General features: G+C 35.1%; 1 protein-coding gene across 3 annotated transcripts in view; it reads left to right on the top strand.

The window, feature by feature from the left end:
• KIF18A (kinesin family member 18A) overlaps positions 1–17,151 on the top strand; it is a 94,112-nt gene extending 76,961 nt beyond the window's left edge. For all 3 annotated transcript variants that reach the window (XM_014831455.3, XM_044753735.2, XM_070491382.1), the window contains exons 14-17: positions 5,603–6,041; positions 6,779–6,886; positions 12,735–12,844; positions 15,613–17,151. In XM_014831455.3, the coding sequence (XP_014686941.3) occupies positions 5,603–6,041; positions 6,779–6,886; positions 12,735–12,844; positions 15,613–15,695 (740 nt within the window). In that variant the 3' untranslated portion in view covers positions 15,696–17,151. The remainder of the gene's footprint in view (positions 1–5,602; positions 6,042–6,778; positions 6,887–12,734; positions 12,845–15,612) is intronic.
• The last annotated feature ends 2,452 nt before the right edge of the window (positions 17,152–19,603 follow it).

Below are 19,603 nucleotides of genomic sequence, written 5' to 3'. Positions count from 1 at the left end.
TCAAAACGCGTTCGTTACAGAACCACATTTTGCATTTTCAAGCTTCACTTGGATTAAAATGTGTTGGCTCCTTTTTAAGGAATTGAATGCAATAATTAACAAGCTATTGAAAGTGGAGCAGTCAGTCCTTATATCTGAAATCATAGAATGTCTATGTCTGGCACTGAAGATAAATCTGTTTCAGTTTTTTGAGGGTATCTAGAGATGAGTTTGCAGAGAAAGTAGAGTGCCTGACCTAAAAAGGAGATGCCCTTTCCATATCATTCTATTAACTTAAGTTTCCCCCTCACATTGCCCTTTGTACAACTTGCTAGGAGGCAGAGTCCATTATCAGTAACTTCTGTCTGCCACCGTTGTTCTAGAACCATTTCCTGCTTAGCCTCACTCCCCTTCTTTCTGTTTCCCCTACCCCAGCATGATAATAACACCCATCATCTCAAATAAGAAATCATATCCTCAAACCCCAAAGAGGATCTGCTGTCTCAAGTCCGTGAGTATCCAAACTAGAGAAGGAAGGAAGCAGATTCCAAGACCCCTGCGTGGACTTGGATCAGGACTTCTCACTAGAGAACGGGACCACATCCTGATGAGTGGGGAGGGGGAGGAGACGTCAGTAACAAGAGAATGCTGAGTTTGAGGCAGTGACATTTAGGACCTTTTGAACTTTTCTGTAATTGTGCATGTGGAAATGGTTCTTGGTGTCACAGAAAGTTGTCGATTTCTGTTTATTTAGTTGTGTGAAATTAATATATACTACACCTTTATGTAAACTCCTTATCTTTCTTCCTGAGTATCAGACAGCTAATCACACCTGTGTATGTCATTAAATTTGTTCTGGGTTTACTTTATATAATTTTTATCTGATTATTTGGTTACAACACCCTTCCCACATCTCTCCATCGCTCCTGCTGCCACTCTAGAGCAAGCTTCCGTTGGCTCTTGCCTGAGCTGTAGCGATAGTCTTGTGACTGATTGCCCCGTTTCCTCTCTTGCCCATTAGTATTATCTTCTCCACACGATAAGCAAAGCAATCTTTTCTAAAGACATAAATCAGATCACATCATATCCATGCTTAACACCCTCCACAGATGTCCCTTTGCACTTGGAATAAATCCAAACCCTTCTCTGTTCATAAACCCTAACACAAGCTGGCCCCTTTTGGTCTCTTTAGCCTCTTCTAATTTTTACTCTTCCTCTAACTCTGTGCTTCACTCACACTAGCCTTCTCTCATTTCCTCGGGCTTAGCAAATTTATTGTTGCCATTGGGTCTTTTCACTCACTGTTTCCTCTGCCACTCTTCCCAGATCTTCGTAGGCTGACTCCTTCATAGCCATTCAAGTCTCAGATCACATATCCCGTCCTTAGACTTGCCTTCCCTGGCCATCACAGTTAACACCTCTCCTGTCTCCCATCATTCTCTATTCTATTTCTCTGTTGTATTGTCTTTACAACTCATTTGTCATAATTATCCTGTTTTATTAAGATGATTTATTTTTCTTCCTTCTCCCCTCAAAAAGGTAACTTCTTGACTGTCTTGTTTACTGCTATATTCTCATTACCTAGAAAAGGTTTGGAACATGACAGATTCTTAGTATTGAGTGGATGAACAGTGAGTTCTTTTTATGCAAGTGCCGTCCTCTTATATTGTTTCTCTTGTACCATAGCTGACTACATCTTTTTTTTTCTTTCATAAGTAAAATAAACATTGATGCTGGATTGAAAATAATAGTAATGACTTCTTCTTTTAACCGTCTTGACATTGTGGTTATTATTATTATTAGACATGAATTTCAGTAAGTCATGTTGACTTACCTCCCATGGGTCATAACCATTTCAGGGCAATATAAATGGAGTATACCTATAATATGTTGGAGAGTTAAAGTCCCAAGAGATGGTCTAGAAATAGCAAAACTTTTCAGATCATAAGATACATTGCTACCTACTCAAATATGTGATGTAGTGAGCTGGTTCCTTGGATGGAGAGACCCTAGAGAGAAGACTTGCTATCCTCCCAAGTGGGTGCCAGTCTTTTCTATCCCATTTTACAAGAGCCTGCCTTATAACAATGCATTTTTAATTTTTTATCCCCTCCTGTATGGCAGTCATGTTGCTGAGGTATTTCATTGACTACCATCATCGGTTAGAATCTCTTATTCTGAAAGTCTGTAACTACATGATTCCTTTTCTCATCTTATGGGGCCTTTTTAAAGGAATTATAATCTGTCCCCCACGCTCCTTCTTTGCCATTTCTACTCTATAGGCCCAAGTATTAAAGAATCTTGTTAGATGATATTTTCCCAGGCTGAATCAGAGGAAACTACAACTGCTCAAAGCCTGCTCTCCTGGAAAGTTACTGTACGTCCTCTGATGGAAAAGTACAGCACTTCTCTTTTATAGACATAGACCTAGCATATCCAACGATTCTTATAGCTCATTAAAATATACAGTGCCCCAACCCATACTCTCCAGTTTCCATATCCACTTAAAGTACTCCACTACCTAACAAGCTAAAGGAGAGTGATTATTTATTATATAATTGTATTTATGTATTCTGTAAATCATATTCAAAGTGAAATGTTATGTTCTTTAGTTTTTATGGATAAGTGGAGTCATTATTCCTTTATAGTTACAGGGGATTGACTGTTGAATTCTTCTCTAAGCCTTTAAATCTTGTTTTTGCTCTAGTTATCTCCTAAATCTTTCCTAGCAACTAGTCAGTCTAAGTAGTCCTGAACTGACCATCTATTTTCTGGTCTCTTATTATTTTATCTATTTAATAATTGAGAAGATAAAAAGAAAAGAACCCTCTGGATTTGTGTTTTGTACATGCTGTATGTCTAGCATACATACAGGGAAACAGTGGCCAGGAAAACAGTGGTATGTGAATCCACGTTAACTACCATGTCTCTGTGTTTCTCCTCCAAGTTACCATGTCCTGCCAGGAGAGCAGAATAATGGCTAAAGATTTGTCATTGTAACATTATTATTGCTTTCACTGACAAATTGTTACTCAGTCTGATCATATCAAAATTTAACATTGAGTGTATGTTTAGATTATCCCAGAGAACAGGTGGATATCTCTTCAGTTTCATGTTCTTTACAAGCAATAGGGGAAAAAGTGGTCCACCATCATGGGAATTTGCCCTGTGCCACTCCAGAGATCATCCCTCTCTAGATATGTACAAGAAAAATAGTGACTCTGGATAATCCTCATCCTTTGAGATTTTGTGTTCCAATTAGAATGTTGTTATGAAGCCTGAATTTTCAAATAACACTTAGATATGCCTATTTTAACAATAACTTTGGTTCCTATTACAATTTATCCTCAGCCTTGATAGACTAGATATCTGATAAGCTGGAAGTGAGATGTTGAAATGTATTCTTTTAGTGATAACTGCATTGGGTGTTGATGGAATACTGGAAAGTAAATTACAACTTTCGCTATGAAAATAATAATGCTAACAGTTGAAACATATTTATATTTGTAGAGTCTTTCTTTCAACCCTAAATATTTTATAGATATTATCTAATCCTAGAAAGTTCCCTGTACATGAAAAGATAGCATCCCCTTTTTTCTCAGGGGTATTAATGCCCACACTGCTTAAGTGAGTTGCCCAAGGTCACTCAGTAGTCGTTGGTAAAGCCAGAAATAGAATCCAAGTCTCCTGACTCCCAATTCGGTTCCCTCTCCTCTATATACCCGTGCTGCCTCTCATGGGAAAGGAAGTTAATCTTCCAGCTATTAATAGCCACCAAATTGGTGGTAGCAGCACAGTGGAGGAAAGTAACTGTCTTTACACTGCAGCATTAGTATAAAAATATCTGGTAATGGAAAATTTGACAAATGTCATGGTAAAGGGAGTGGAAAATTATTTTAAGATCTGGATCTCATTTATCTAGTTCTCAGAAAAGTAAAATTCCTTAGTAGAACAGGAATCATATTTTTCTTCGTGTTTTTAAATTGTGTTTCCTAGAGGGTAATTGTCGACCTAGGCATAGCAGAGCCCGTTGTCAACTAACATAAGAATAACACGTATACTGTTGGTGATTGTGATAAGTCTGTTTTCTAACTTGGTTGGAAGTTTGAATTGCTTTATTGAAATGCACAACACTTATTTTATTCAGTTTTCGGAGTTAAGTTCGTGTTATATTGTAAAGCAAATGTAACATAAATTGGGAATTTTACTGCATGATTTGAAAACATGGGCAAAAGTACGCATTATAGTTTCTTCCCTGAACAGTACACTCCAAGCAAAGTTACGTCATGTCAGGCACCATAAAGTGCACCAGAATGAAATAGGCAAAACAGAAGAAAAGTTCATTAAGAAATACAAGATAAGCACACTGGAGCTGATCAAGTTTATTATTATGTATATAATCAATTCTTTATTTTGTCCATTCCAAAAAGGTGTTCGAGAAGTGTTTATGTACTTAAATATTTAAGCATGTCTAGTATTGGAATTAACACTTGAGTTCAAACAAAACAATTTTTCTCTTAATTTTGGACCAAAGAACAAGAAGTCTCTACTAAAACTCTCAGGATATTATCTTTCTGTTTAAAGATTACTAACAATCTTTAATCAGAGGAATGATATGATCAGAATTATGTTTTAACTGTAAGTATAAGAGAGGCGGGATTGGTAGAGGCTGAAAATGCAAGGAAAAGATAAAAAATCTAGTTATTTGGGACCCAGGTGACTGAGCAGGTCATGGCAAGAGGATAACTAAAAATAAGAGAGTGTAGAATAAGAAGAATATAGGGTCACGTACAGGTCCTTAGGGAAATATATACATTTACTGACTGGAGGAAGAAGAAGGTAACAGCGACGTTGCAGAGGTAGTAGGGAAATCATTTGGAAAAGCTACAGAAGTTATGGGATAGGGTTAGGAAAAGTTGGTCAAACCTGGTTACTTTGGCATTTGGGAGAGTCGCCTTTACAGACTGATAAGGGTCAGGTAAGAGAACTCGGAGCTCTTCAAATTATGTTCATTTATCTTTGGTATTAGTCTGATTTTTGCATACCTATGAATTATGTGTGCCAGAAGAAATTAAGCATCTGGTTGATTGATTTATTAACTACCATACCTGAGGTAGTAACAGATAAGGTTCTTGCATTCGCCTAGAATTTTACTGGTTGTTGCCATTCTTGTTAATTTAGACTAGACTTCCACTCACTTAGTAATAAACTGGTGTTATTTCACTGTAGAACAAGTTACTAATCTCTGCCTACAAATGTAGAGTACTTTTTTGTTATCTTAAACATGAAAGCTGGAAATTGCTTATGAATTTTGTTGGAATTGTTCAAAATTGTTTTCATGATTAACCCAGTATCTCAAGATAGCTATAACTGTAAATTAATATTGACGTTAGCCACTCATTATTTATTTTATGTTATAGAACTTCTTTATACTAAGTTTAACTTTATTTAAAATTGCTATCAATAAACTATGATTTTTTCCTTTCCAACTAATTTTTCTTTTCGATTTTTATCAATTGGCAGAAAATGTGCCTTATTATCAGTAGTCTTTTTTTTTAACTGGTAGTGTTATTGGAAAATATTTAAGCAGCATCTTGAGCTTCTTTTTAATTTTGTTGAACAGGCACATCTTCAAGTGAATCTAATCTGCTTAAAATTCCTCCACAAAAAAGAACCCGAAGAAAACTAATGCCTTCTCCCTTGAAAGCAAAACACACCCAAAAGTCTACACTGTCTGAAAGTATGCAGCTCAATGATTCTCTCAGCAAAGAGCTTCAGCCTATTGTGTATACTCCAGAAGACTGTAGAAAAACTTCTCAAAACCCATGTACAGTGACCTTTTTAAAACCATCGTTACATACTACAAGTTTTCAGGCCAACTCAAATATAAACAGTAATAATTCTTCGAAAATCTTATGTGAAGGAGATACTCCTCTCAGCAGGAGAAAAGAATATGGACGGGAGGATTTGGACCCTACATTTATTATACGTGAAGACACCAGGAGCTTGAAAAGTAAATTACCTGAACAAGAATCATTATCAAACAATAACATTTTACAAAGGTACAGAAAAAGAGTATTTGCCAATTCTTCTTTTTTTTTCCTATAGCCTTTAAACTGTTAGCTTTCTTTTTCTTCTTTAGCTATATTTCAGTCTATTTTATAGAGCAAGTGTGCTATCTTGATTACAAAAGTCAGTGTTTTACCTTCATTAATTCCTCATTGTCTTTGTCTCTAAATGTTAATTCACTAACACAATATTTTAAAGCCTTTAATTTGATCTCAAGTTGATTGACCCTCGTTAGGATAGAAGAAACGTTGAGATATATTTAGTTCTTCATACTCCAAATTTAGATGGTGTCATCAGCAAAGATTACCGTGTTTATTATTATTCGTTAATTTCTTCACTGAAGGAAATTCCACTGTTCCTGTTGATGTTTAGCAAACCTTAGCTTGCTCTGAAATAGTCGTAGGTCTAAGATATGGTTGACTGCATGTCATCCAAGCAAACGCATCCTTCTCACTTCGTCCGTATAATCACATATGATCTAAATATGGGAAGAATGATACCTTCACTTTTCTGTGCTGTTGGGAATGCAGAAATTTCTTGATAGCGACTCTATCTATGGTGTAAAATGAAAAGAAAACCCCAGGGAAGCAAGGGAAATTTTACAGTATAGAGTAATGTTTTCCTTCATATGTTAATACAGAATGATGTTCTAATTATTGAAGTGCATACCTCATTTTTCTCTGTAATACAAATGAAAATTACTTTTTATTTTTGATTATTTAATATACAGGCTTGACCCGTCTTCATTCTCAACTAAACATTCTCTGCCTACACCAAGCGTAGTACCATCCTACATGGCAATGACTGCCACTGCCAGAAGGAAACGGAAATTAATAAGGTACGATTAAACATAAACTGGTTCAATCTCTATAACTATGTGAAACCATTTTTATACGGGTTTTCCCCACTCTCTGAAAGTTCGCTTTACACCACTTCGCTTTCACAAAAGACCTACATTAGTACCAATTTTCGCTAACCAAAAGATATCCAAAGAGGATTTCCACTTTTATGAAGAAAAGTATCTCAGCATCAAGCCACCATAGTATTGGTTTGTGTCTGTGAGCATCTATGCTCTGTCTTGATTTATTTTGGTAGGTTATATTTTGTGTCTGGGAATGCTCAAAAGTTTTTCCCATATAAATTAATGGTAATTGTTTCTTCACTTTACACCATTTCAGCTTACAAAATTTCATAGGAACACTCTACTTTTGGATAGCAGGAGAAACCTGTGCTTTGGTTTCCACAGCTCTTCTTTATTTCTTGTAATTAGACTGTCAATTCCTCTTTAAGCACAGATTGCTCTGAATGTGGTGCTGGATTTATATTATCAAAGGGAAATCTTGATAAAGCCCAGGTATTTCACTTGATATTTACATAAAGTATTCCATATTTCAGATTATTGAAAATGAATTGAGAAGTCTTCTGGCCTTCAGAAATGTCATTTAATTTTAACTTTTCTTCTGGTGACAATTTTTATCCATTTGGTATTTTTCCTTTTAGACATTAGTGAATTTCTTCAGTCCTAAAATTGTATTATTTGAATGGATTTTGATATATGACTAAAATGTAATGAGCAAAGAGACTTCTGTTTCTGGCTATGACAGTGTAGCTTCTATCAGACCAAGCAACCCATCAAGAACGATTATAAAAACTGATAAAATGCAACTCATGGCTGCTTCAAGGCACTGAGGAACTGCCAAGACAACTAGGACTTGAGAGTCTAATATCCCAGAAAGAAGGAAAACAAGCTGTGGAGAACCAGATCTTCTCTGCCGCTTTTTTTCATTTTGTATTTGCCAATTTATGGCATCAGGTATAGAAGTATAGAGGCCATGCAGAAAATGGAAGCCGAGAGCTATCATGAGTCTCAGTGAGCTAGGGAAACAGAATCATTTTGTGTAGTTTTTGCCCTCTAGATATTTGCCAAATTCTAAACTCTCTGGAATAAAAGGCCAAGAAACCAAGCTAAAAGTAGCTGCTAAGAGGCTGAAGTATTAAGCAAAGTTTTGACATTCTCATGGGGCTGGGACACAAAAATTGTTGTTCAGGAATCATCAGGGAGAAGAGGCCCTGTTAAACATCCAGGATTTTATCTGAGACCCCTGAAAGCCTGTGCTATAAGAGTAGGGCAAACTGGAAATAGACCAGTTCTTGAGAGCCTAAAATAGACCTTAGACCAACTCAATCCATTTTTGGATCAAGGTAATCTATCTCTATTGTGTCTGCTTCCCAGAAGAAAATTCAGTCGTCTCTAGAAGAATGTATCATCCAGAACCTCCACGGTTTTTCATATACAACGTTTAACACTTAAGCAAAAATTACCAAGTATGCCAAGAGACAGGACCAAATGACTGAAAATCAAGAGGAAAAGACAAATTAGAGAAGCATTGATCCATAATTGGTACGGATATTGAGATTATCAGATAGGGACTTTAACTATGACTAAGTTCAACAAAATAGATGATAATTTCCCAAGAACTGGATTCTATTAAAATGAATCAAATGGTTATCCTTGAACTAAAAAAATAGAATTTACTGAAATTAGGAACTCAGTAAATCAATTTAATTATTAGGCACAGCAGAAGAGAGTTTAGTGAACTGGAAGATAAGTTGATAGAAAAATAGCCAAACCAATATACAAAAGGATAAAAAGAGAAAGTATGGAGAAAAGGTAAGAGATATATGGGACACAATTAAAAAGGCCTAGCATATATATTTTTTGAGTTCCAGAAAGAAATGAGAAAAAGAATGGAGGGGAAACAGTAGTCAAGAAGATGCTGGCTAATCATTTTCCAAAACTGACAAAAAAATAAATCGCAAATTCGAGGAGTGCTGCAAACCACAAGCAGCACTAGTACTTTAAAGAGAAAATACCTGGGAACATAGCAGTAAAACAGCTAAAAAATCAAACACAAGGAAAAAATCTTAAATATTCTGAGTTATAGGATATGAAGTCTATTATATAGTCTTTATAGCCTGCAACACTGAATGCAACGATAAGGTAGAGTGAATGGTTGGTTCTATTGTAAAATGGATCTGACTTGCTCTCTCTTTTTCTTTGACGTGGTTTTGGGGAGAAGAGTGTAAGATCTTAAGGTAACTCTTTTTAAGTTTCCTATTTTCTACCAAGGACCTGTTATCGTCTGGGCTAGTGTAGACAGATTTACAAATATCCTATTTATTTGTGCCATGTAGAGTATCATCTCATAAGTGCATTTAGGATCTGTCCTTTTGCTTCCAAACAAAGTACAGTCGTGTGCCGCACAATAGTGTTTCAGTCAATGACGTACTGCATGTACAACGGTGGCCCATAGGATTAGTCCCATATAGCCTTAGGTGGGTAGTAGGCTATACTATCTAAGTTTGTGTCAGTACACTCTGTGATGCTTGCGCAACTGTGAAATTACCTAATGATGCATTTCTCAGAACATATCCTCGTCATTAAGCAACTCATGACTGTACAGCAGAGCCTTAGAATGTGTAGATTTAAAATTCCTGGGTTGATTTTTCCTGAATTTCTCTGGCTACTCATGACATTTAAAATCTTGTATTTTTCTATGGTGCAAATTTGAACTGTGTAGTTAGTCTGGCTTGTGTATGGGAATCAGTCACTTAATGAGTGAGCCTGGCTAACCGCCATCATCAGTTTCATCCATCTTATCACTAATTTTTATTGTGTCAGTTGTGTTATTCTTTCCATTAACTGATGTTGGTGACTTTTCTTGTTCTTGACTGGTACCATGTTACCATCTGTTGTGTTAACTAAGATTTGGCAAAAGTATAGCTAAGAATAATTTGAAAATGTAAACATAATCACTACCAAAATCAGGTGACTTTTCAAGAAATGTCCAGCTATGTAAATTGTGTATTTGGTGTGGTTTTAGATGAGTTGAAGGGCTTCCAAATGAGCAACTAATATTGTGAAATAATATTAAAGGACATATAAAGAAAGTAAGATTTCTCATAGCCTATTAATTGCTCTATTACATTCCCTCTGGTACCAATAATTAGATCCTGCCATTAACTGAGGTTAAAAGAGATTAATGCTAGAAATGTACATAATTACTTTTTTTATCTTCCTTTTCCCCAATTAAATCTACATGAACTTGAGAGTAATAAACTCTGGTATTTTCCACTTAACAGCTTTATGTACATATGTAGGTGTGTATGTATTCTAAGATGGTTTTTAAAAATGAAGAAGGGAAGGCTCCATATATATAGTTATTTTACTTATTTTGTATCAGTTTTTCTCTCTGGAAAAAAAATTAGAGGTCAAAAGCACTGGGTATTCCAAAAACCTACCAAACTGAATTTTTTAATTACTACTTAAATTGAGAATATTAGATTTTTAATCTTTCAATTTATTTAATATCATTGTAACAAACTCTTTTAACTAAATGAATTAGCCTGCCAAACATACAAATACAATATATACAGATGTAAAATTTTACGTATAAATTATATTAATCAGAGTTTTTGGTTTTTGTTTGCTTTTTCTTTATTTGGTTGATTTTCTATGTGTTCTGCAGTCTTTCTTAGTGCACAAAAATGGTCTCACATTTGCCATACATTTTTGGTTTGTTTTGAAAGATGTCTAATGATTCCAACTAGAAATTATCTCAATTGAAAGACTATGAGGTGCCTTATGTTTATTAAGCAGAAACGCTCTACCTGTGTAAGGGAACAAAATGTTAAATCTTAACTTTTAATAATAGTTATGGAAATATATTTGGTACACAACTAGAAGAGTTTAGATTTCTTCTCAATATAGTCTTTAACATAATTTGAATTTGTACTCATACCAATTTTAGGTTTTTTAATTTTATGATATTTGTAACAAATGTTAAACATTTCATCAGTGGACTGTTTTATTTAAATTCTAAAAATGTTTCAATGTATTTTACTTATATAAATAATTAATAAATTATTTTGTTAGGCTTTGATTTCCTTCCTAGAAATATGAGTTTTATTCAAATAGATTTATTCAAAAGACTAATTTTCAAATAAAAACAATCTATGAGTAAAAACAAAGGTCCTAGAACTAACCAAAGCAAAGAATCATTCCATAAAAATACTAAAGACAACTTTAAGGTAAATTGCAGGGAAAGACAACACTTATCAAAAGTAACCAATAACATTGATCTATGTACTTGAAGAGATAAAATCACCAAATGACCAAAAAAAGAATTTTTGCCTTAGACAGCTGATATTTATATATATTTTGTCAAAAAAGAGTGTTTAGTATCCAAAACAGAATTATAGTAATTTACTTTATTCAACACCATTTAGGAATAGAATTTTTACAACTGAGTGTCTTTACTTTCCTAGCACTAGTACTTCTTTGTAACCATTTTGGGTAAGTATCATTTGCATTCCTGAACAGAGAAGGCAAAAATCACCATTAGAAACACCGTAGTCATCTCTCTTGCAGGCTCTAGAAAATTGAGGTGCACAGGTTGAGTTATTTTTCCCAGCATTTGGTCTGCTTGTGCCTGTTTTTCTTTGCTGTCATATTAAATAGCCACTCTGACTACTTTCTGTGAGCACACAGCTAACCCATCTTCTCCTTGTTCCACAAACATACATCCACATCCGTTAACCACATGGTTAGGGTTGCCAGAACACCAAGTTCTTGCCATAAAAGGGAAGACTCCAGTTGTTAATCCAACTGACAGTCAAATTAGTATCAACTTGTAAAATGGTGTGTAATATCTTTATCAGCCAGAAATGCCATAAAATTAGCTTATTTGAATCAATGTGGAGGGGGCGTGTTCACCCCCCAAGTCGACCCCCAGCCCTGCCTGTTGAAACTTGATGCTCTGTAGGGCCAGGAAGGATTGGATTGCTGTTTTTCAGGGCCTAGATCAAACTCATCTCATCCACAAAATCTTCCATCTCTCTTTTTTCTGAACTCAGGAACTGAGAGAGCTCCGTATAGTTTGAAAACCTGTGGCACTAGTTTTTACTCTACTTTATGTTATTTACAAGTTTGTCTTATTTTTTCCCCCTTCCCATGATATATCCATTATGTAAGTTTTCAAGACGGGTTGTTTGTGCTTTCCTTATTTGTGTGTCCTGTAACATGAGACCATAATAGCTGTTTAGTAATATGTCAACTCAAATTGAGGTAGAAATTTGAGCCGTTAATAAAGTGAAATTGATGTAAATTTTTGAAGATAAATGAAAATAGGTCATTCTTTTCATTTCAGTTCCTATAATTGCAGTAGTCAGAGATTCTCAGACTGATTTTTACTATGCTTCTATTTAAAAACAAGGTTTCCAAACAATCTCACTTTTTTATATTCCCCAGATTAGGGTTCTTGCTCCAAATTTGTAATATGAGCTTAGTTTTTCACCTCTTGCAATGTGCTCCTTATCTCTACACTTTGAATAACAGTACTCACTTATATTCCAGCAGAGCAACCTGGAAATGTTCTGTTACAGAATTGTTACATACACCTACAGACATAATCTCTGGTTTGAATAAACATCATTAAAATCACACACAGCTAAACTTCCCTGTGGGCTAAAACATGTATTTAGTACCTCCAGTTATTTCCATGGGATTTTACAACTTAATGTTTTAGTATTTCACTTTTTCTTTAATCTTCATTGCATGTAGAATATATATTAGAACTTAGAGATATAAAAGATGTGTTACTAAAATAAAAATTTTTCCCCTCAAGTTCTGCATCAAATACTTCATTAACTGCTGAGGTAAATTCTGGATTTGCCAAACGTGTTCGACAAGATAATTCAAGTCATGAGCTCTTACAAGAAAACAGACCAACAATGGGTATGTCTTAGCTCTTATTTTGATATTAACAATATGATGACCTAAAATATATATAGTACTTTACATTTTTCTATAGTGTTATCATAAGAATCTCCTTTTACCTGCTCATCACCTTTGTTACATAGCAAGTCTGATTATCCATGTTACGGATAAGAAAACGTAAGGCACAAAATTGAAAACACTTACCCAAGATCACCGGATCTTTCATGGTAGAGCCAAAACTCAGAGCCAAATCTCCTAACTCTACATTCTGCACCCTACATACTGCCTCATGTTGCAGAAGAGTTGATAAATAATTTAACTAATAATTGAAATAATTAGCTAATTGTATTATTTAATAGGTTAGTGACTAAGTATATTTTATAGATAAACTATATTCACTTGAAATTTTTCTCTTAGCCTATTATGTTTACTAATTTGAGGGCCGGCCCAGTAGCATAGTGGTTAAGTTCGTGTGCTTTGCTTTGGCAGCCCAGGGTCTGCCAGTTCAGATCCCAGGCACAGACCTACGCACCACTTATCAAACTGTGCTGTGGAAGGCATCCCACATATAAAGTAGAGGAAGATGGGCACAGATGTTAGCTCAGGGCCTGTCTTCCTCAGCAAAAAAGAGGAATATTGGTGGCAGATGTCAGCTCAGGGCCAATCTTCCTCAAAAAAAATAAATAATAATTTGGCCTCTGACTCATTTGTGCAATTATTGCCAGGCTCTAGTCTGTACCTAGTTACAATCATATTGTAGCTCCCATTAGCAACTTGAAAAAGATGCTCGTGGGATGACACAAGTCCATGGTAACAAAACCACGTCTTCAGTGAAACCAGAAGTATGTAGCACCAACCAGTTTCTAGGCCTTGGTGTCCAGACCTCTGTCTCTCTGACTCTGTAGTTCTTAGGACTTTGTTCAGGAAGTATTTATTTACTACACACTCACTATGTGCTAGGTTCTGTGATGAATACAAAGATAAATAAGACCCAGTTTGGTTTCTTCTCTAAAGGAACTTATAATTGCAGTCGTGTGCCACGTAACGTTTCACTCAACAACAGACTGCATGTACAGTGGTCGTCTTATAAGATTGGTCCATAGAGCACAGATGTGTAGTAGGCTGTGCCATCTGGGTTTGTCTAAGTAAGTGCACTCTGCGATGTTTGCAAGATGATGAAATAGCCTAATGAGGCTTCTCTCAGAATGGATCCTCATTGTTTAGTGACACGTGACTGTACAGCACTCGAAATTTAGAGGAGTTTCATGAGATAACATGGAAACTATTGTTATTTTTTTCTGTCAGTGCTTTTTCATTGGAGTACTGTAAAATTTCTCAATAGCTTTGCCAAGCTGTAAATCCTTATTTCTTATGGTAGCCAGTGGCAGTTATTCACCTTAAGTTCAATAGAAATGTCTTTCATGCAAATGTAAAAATCAAACGAGTCCTGAAAAGTAAAATTTTACTATGATTATTTGGTTTAACATGCCATGTTTAATAATACTTAACAATGTGTGTATGCAGTTGGTGTAGATATGCACTGCCCCGTTTGTCTCCTGAAAAAATTCTCCAGGAAGTAATAATTCTGCAACCTAATAATAAATTTATAATAATTCTAAAATAATAGAGATTTGGTTTTTCTAATATGCTTATTTTCTAAGAATAGTATAAAATGCATCAGATAGCATGTATAAAGAGAGATGAATAAAAAAATTTACTATGGAGGAAAAAGTAGGAGATGATACCAAACTACAGTGCTTGACAAAAAAGAAGGAAGAGCTAAGGCTAAGTTAAAAGATTGTGTGTCGTTAAGGATAATGGAGCACTTAGAGAGAGGTGTTAATTTAAGGGAAAAGGATAGTTTATGTACTTTAGGATATCCAAGTGAAAATGCCTGAAATATACATCAGGAATTACTGGAGAAGTAAGAGAATACTGGGACTGCCTTCCTTAGAATGTACTCAGCTGTGGTCTCCAACTAACACTGTACAAATGAAAGTACAAAGGAGCATCAGTGGGAGAGGAGCTAACTGCTGTTTACTGAACAGTTAGAGAAATGAGAAATAGTGTCAAGAGAATACGTGCTCCTAAAACTACAGCTGATGTGACCAAAAACGTGGATATGAGATTAGACTGATCCGTAAAGAAGTCGGTGACGCCTTGCTGTAGCAGCACTCCATTGAGTAGAGAATCATTGTGAAGGCTGGTGAAGAGCCAGAAGAATGGGCAGAGGTAGATGGAACACATTTGAGAGCCGGCAGTGGAAGAGGAAGGGGCTGTGAGGTCAGGATCAGCACTTTAGGAAGTACTGATCTAGATTCAACGATACTTCTAAAGTGGAAACTGGAAGTTTGAGAACCCTGGGGAAATAATCCAAAGAATGAGAAAAAAATGGGTGATGTAAAAAAGAATGGGAACAATGCTTGTAGAAACAGCCTTTCATTAGTTCAAAAAGAAGTGAAGCAAATGCAGAAGTTTATTCAGTTGACTGCACTTGTTATTTGCAGGGAATGCGTGTGCATATGTGTGTGTGTGCATGCATGCACAGCTGCACTAAAACTTCAGTTTGCAGTATGAAAGGGTGAATTTCTATTTTTAAACCAGGGGTATTAATGTTTCTTTGTTGTTACATTTTAAATCATGTTAATTAACAACTTTCAATTTTTAAGAATAAATTTACCTTCTGATGGTTATAATTTTCAACAATTTTTTATAAGTTGAATGGTGAAAATTCCTCCTAAATGATACTTTTACCATATTTATATATCTTTTTATTTCTTCTCTAGAATATAAAAGAAACATCCATAAAGTAAAGCCAAACATGGTTAGAAAATTTGGAAGAAATATTTCAAAAGGAAATCTAAGATAAGTCACTTCAAAATCAAGGAAAATGAAATTGACAAGTCTGCTTTTAAAAGGGTTTGTTACCAGTACCCCTTCAGAAACTTATTTAAAATCTTTGAAAGAAGACCATCTTAAAGCTAAGTTTACCAAAATACCTTCAGCGAGCAGAAAATGAAGTTTTTTGTTTTGTTCTTTTGTATTCTAAACAAATATAAAATTTCAACAGACAAGGTTATGTTTTAAGTTTTTAGAATATTTGCTACCCTTTAAAATCCCTAAGTCAGCATGGTGGCAGCTGAGTTTTACTGTACTGCAACAGGTTGATTGGGACATCCTAGAAAATAATAGTGAGTTAAATTATCCTTACTGTTTTTTGAAAATAAGGAGAATTTAGAAGTGGTAAAATTTTGACCCAGGATGTATTTAGTCTTACATTATTTCAATCATATATATGACTTTCCTTTCCAAAATTACTTTGAGGTACAAATGTACATAAATGTATGTGACCATAAAGTTGTTAAATGTTATTTTAATAGTCTTAATGAATAAAATAGTAGTATTGTTCCTTGCTACTCAATATATTAAAGATGTAGATTTTATAATGTTGCTTTTCTGTCTCATTACTACCTCTTACCCACTTTAAACAATTATTTTTATAAAGTGTGAATTTTGCAGATTTGTATTTCATATTTCATTAAGAATTGTGGCACTAGAACCAAGTCGGAAAGTTAATCTATGGTTCCTTACTGAGAAAATGTTATAATCATTCCCTCTGCTATAGGAAGTACATGGAGCTGCAACTTAATCGTACATCCTTGTTTGCTTGCCTTGTTTAGCCTGTTTATCTTCTGAATACAGCAAATATTTGATTAAATGCACTTTTAATTTTATGTGGCCTAGGAAGTGTGCCACGAAGGCAAACAACCCTTTAACGACCAGTTGAAAGATTTTAGGACTTTTAGTCAAGTTTTTCAACTTAAAATCTGATTTGGAGAGTGTGAGCCGGAGTAATGACCTTTGAGAGGTTCCTTCCAACTCTGACACTGGTAATTCCGTATTCATGGACATGCACACAGGATCTGCCATAGGGAGAGCCACCGTAACACCATTTTTTTTTTTTTGGTCCCCTTGTCATAAGGCCTTTCATTGTGTTGCCTATTTGACAGTCACTTTCACCTCTCTATTATTCCTTTCCATCTATTTTAGGTAATTATGTGTTTCAAAAGAAATCTTTCTACCAGGTACTGATGAGTGGCTAAAGGATTAAGTGACCATACCTTCTAGTCCACCTCATGCTATAATATGTGAGTGATTTTGTTATATGCCATTTTTATCATATAGCAATTTTGCCTTCTGTAAAAATTAATAATAATGCCTGCAATGCAACCATGTTAAGGAGAAATTAGGAGAAATAAATTGCAATGAATGTGGGAAAAGAAAGCTGTTGAATATATAGAGAGAGAAAATAAATGCATTTAAACTAGAACAAGAATGCTATTCAATAAGTCACTGTAAAACAATTTTTAAATGAACTTTATTTATGTAAATAGTAGACCAATTATAAGTATGTGGCTCAATGAATTTTCACAAAGTGAACACAGCCATGTAACCAGCACTCAGATCAAGGAATAGAAAATTATCAGTAATCCCCCCCTCCCTTGTTTCTCATCTCCCTCTAAGGGTAACCACTATCCTAACACCATAGACTGATTTTAACTAAAATAACTTATCTCTGTTTTTATTAAAAAAAGTATCTTTTTCCAAGAAGTAACACAAAGCTGTTAACAGTAAAAATGTGCCTCCTCCTCATCCTTGCCAATATCATTTGCAGTTGTAACCACTGCCGATAGTGTAGGTACCCTGCCAAGTCAGTTATTTTATTCATATACAAGTCTGTATACTTTGTTTTTTACAAAAGTTGTATCATACTATTTATATTGTTTTGCAATTCAGTTTTTTGATTCACATTTGAAAGCAGCACAGGCATCTTTGTAAAATTTTTAAGTGTGAGTTTCATAAATACTGCTATCACAAATTGACTGCTCTTAGTACTAGCTACAAATAAATTTTTATGTGGCAAATGAAAGATCAGAGAGAAACCTAGATGATGCTCAGTCTCTTTTGACTAAAACCATATGGCATTTCTGAGACTACTTAGGAGTACTCACTATTATTTCTACATCATGGTGTCCAAAGTATGTTCCACAGTCCTTGGCTTATCCTGGGATTCTCTGCCGAGAAAAGGGTTCCGTGTCAAAGAAAAGTGGGAAACGGCAGCCTACTGGGACATTGGTCATGACATTGACAATATAAGCCCCTGAAATCTTACAATCTAGAATCTTACTTGGTTTAACCCAGTAATTCCAAAATTCCTTTTAAACATCAGACTTCTTAAAATTTTTTCAGTGAGGATAGTACATTGAACCCTCATATAATAGTAACACTGAATCCGATTACCAGATTTTTCCACATTTGCCTAGAGTATTCCTTTTTTCCCTTGCTTTTTTTCCTTTGCTAGTGTATTTTAAAGGACACCTCAGACATCATTTCTTTTTGTCACTTACAGACTTTTAAAAAATATGACTCTCTAAAATATATAGCCATTTTCTTATTGAGTACAAAAAAATGCATCCTTTTATTAAAGCACTTTTAGTAATATCCCTAAGAACATACATTGAACAACAACGTTTCAGATTAATAATGGCTATAAAATTAAGAAAGGATTAGAGGATGGAGTTATAATAGTATAGATTTAATTCGAGGAAATTAAATCAGTTTGAAATAACCACTGTTGATACATTAATGCTAACTCTACTGATCTTTCTCATTCATTTTTATTAAATTAAGACCTAATTAAAACAAATTTTGGTTTTTATAGAGTAACACTTTAAAAAGTAAGTTTATATTATGCTTTCCTACTTTTTATAATTCGTTGGAGAACTTATTCTTACATGCCTGCTTATTGTATTAACATTGCTTACATGCCGAAAGACAGGTACAATACACACTGGGGATGATGAGCAAGTTAGCTCTGCTATGACTGGGTATATGTGTTCCTAAAAGCCACTACGCTATGCAGAATTATGCAGTAAAACCACAGGGCCTATGGGAAAAATGAGGTTAGGGACACAACACTCAAAAGCTGTGTCATTGACACAATAAAAGACAGGCACTTCATATAAATAGTAGCCCAGTTTTACACCTTAAATGTTTAAGAAATACATAAATACTACAATAAGCATGGCACTTTGCCTCAAAAAAGAAGTCAAATTTCCTTATGGAAGTAGGTGTTGAAGAGTTGAAACTTGTGAGTTGATGTGAAGTGATGGAAGGAGGGTAATCTGATATTGGACAGAAATTGATAACACCAGATGTGGATGGCTGTGTCTCATTGTTCTTGTGAGGTATGTGTGTTTTGTGTATTCCTAAGCCACTTGATTCAGCTGGGTGCAGTTTTCTGCTTTCACCTAGTGTTCCTCTGGATGAAATCTCACACTAAACGAACTCAAAATTCACATTATGCTCACATTGTTCCCTGATATATCAGTAGTGTTGGAGCAACTTCACATTTTCAAAATAGTTATAGCATAACTGACTATAAGTATTGAATTTATGCTTAATAATCTGAAGTGGCGGCTGGCCAAGTGGTTAAGTTTGTGCACTCTGCTTCGGCAGCCCAGGGTTTCGCCAGTTGGGATCCTGGGCTCAGACAAGGCACCGTTCATGAGGCCATGCTGAGGCGGGGTTCCACATAGCACAACCAGACAACCTACAGCTAGAATATACAACTATGTACTGGGAGTCTTTGGGGAGAAGAAGAAGAAAAAAGATTGGAAACAGATGTTAGCTCAGGTGCCAATCTTTAAAAAAATAATAATCTGAAGAGCGATTAGTATTCATAAGAAATGTATTTTATTTTAAATTATCCTTTGA

Source organism: Equus asinus, chromosome 20, assembly GCF_041296235.1.
Source record: "Equus asinus isolate D_3611 breed Donkey chromosome 20, EquAss-T2T_v2, whole genome shotgun sequence".
Taxonomy (NCBI): Eukaryota; Metazoa; Chordata; class Mammalia; order Perissodactyla; family Equidae; genus Equus; species Equus asinus.
This window is presented reverse-complemented; position numbering and strand designations above follow the sequence as displayed.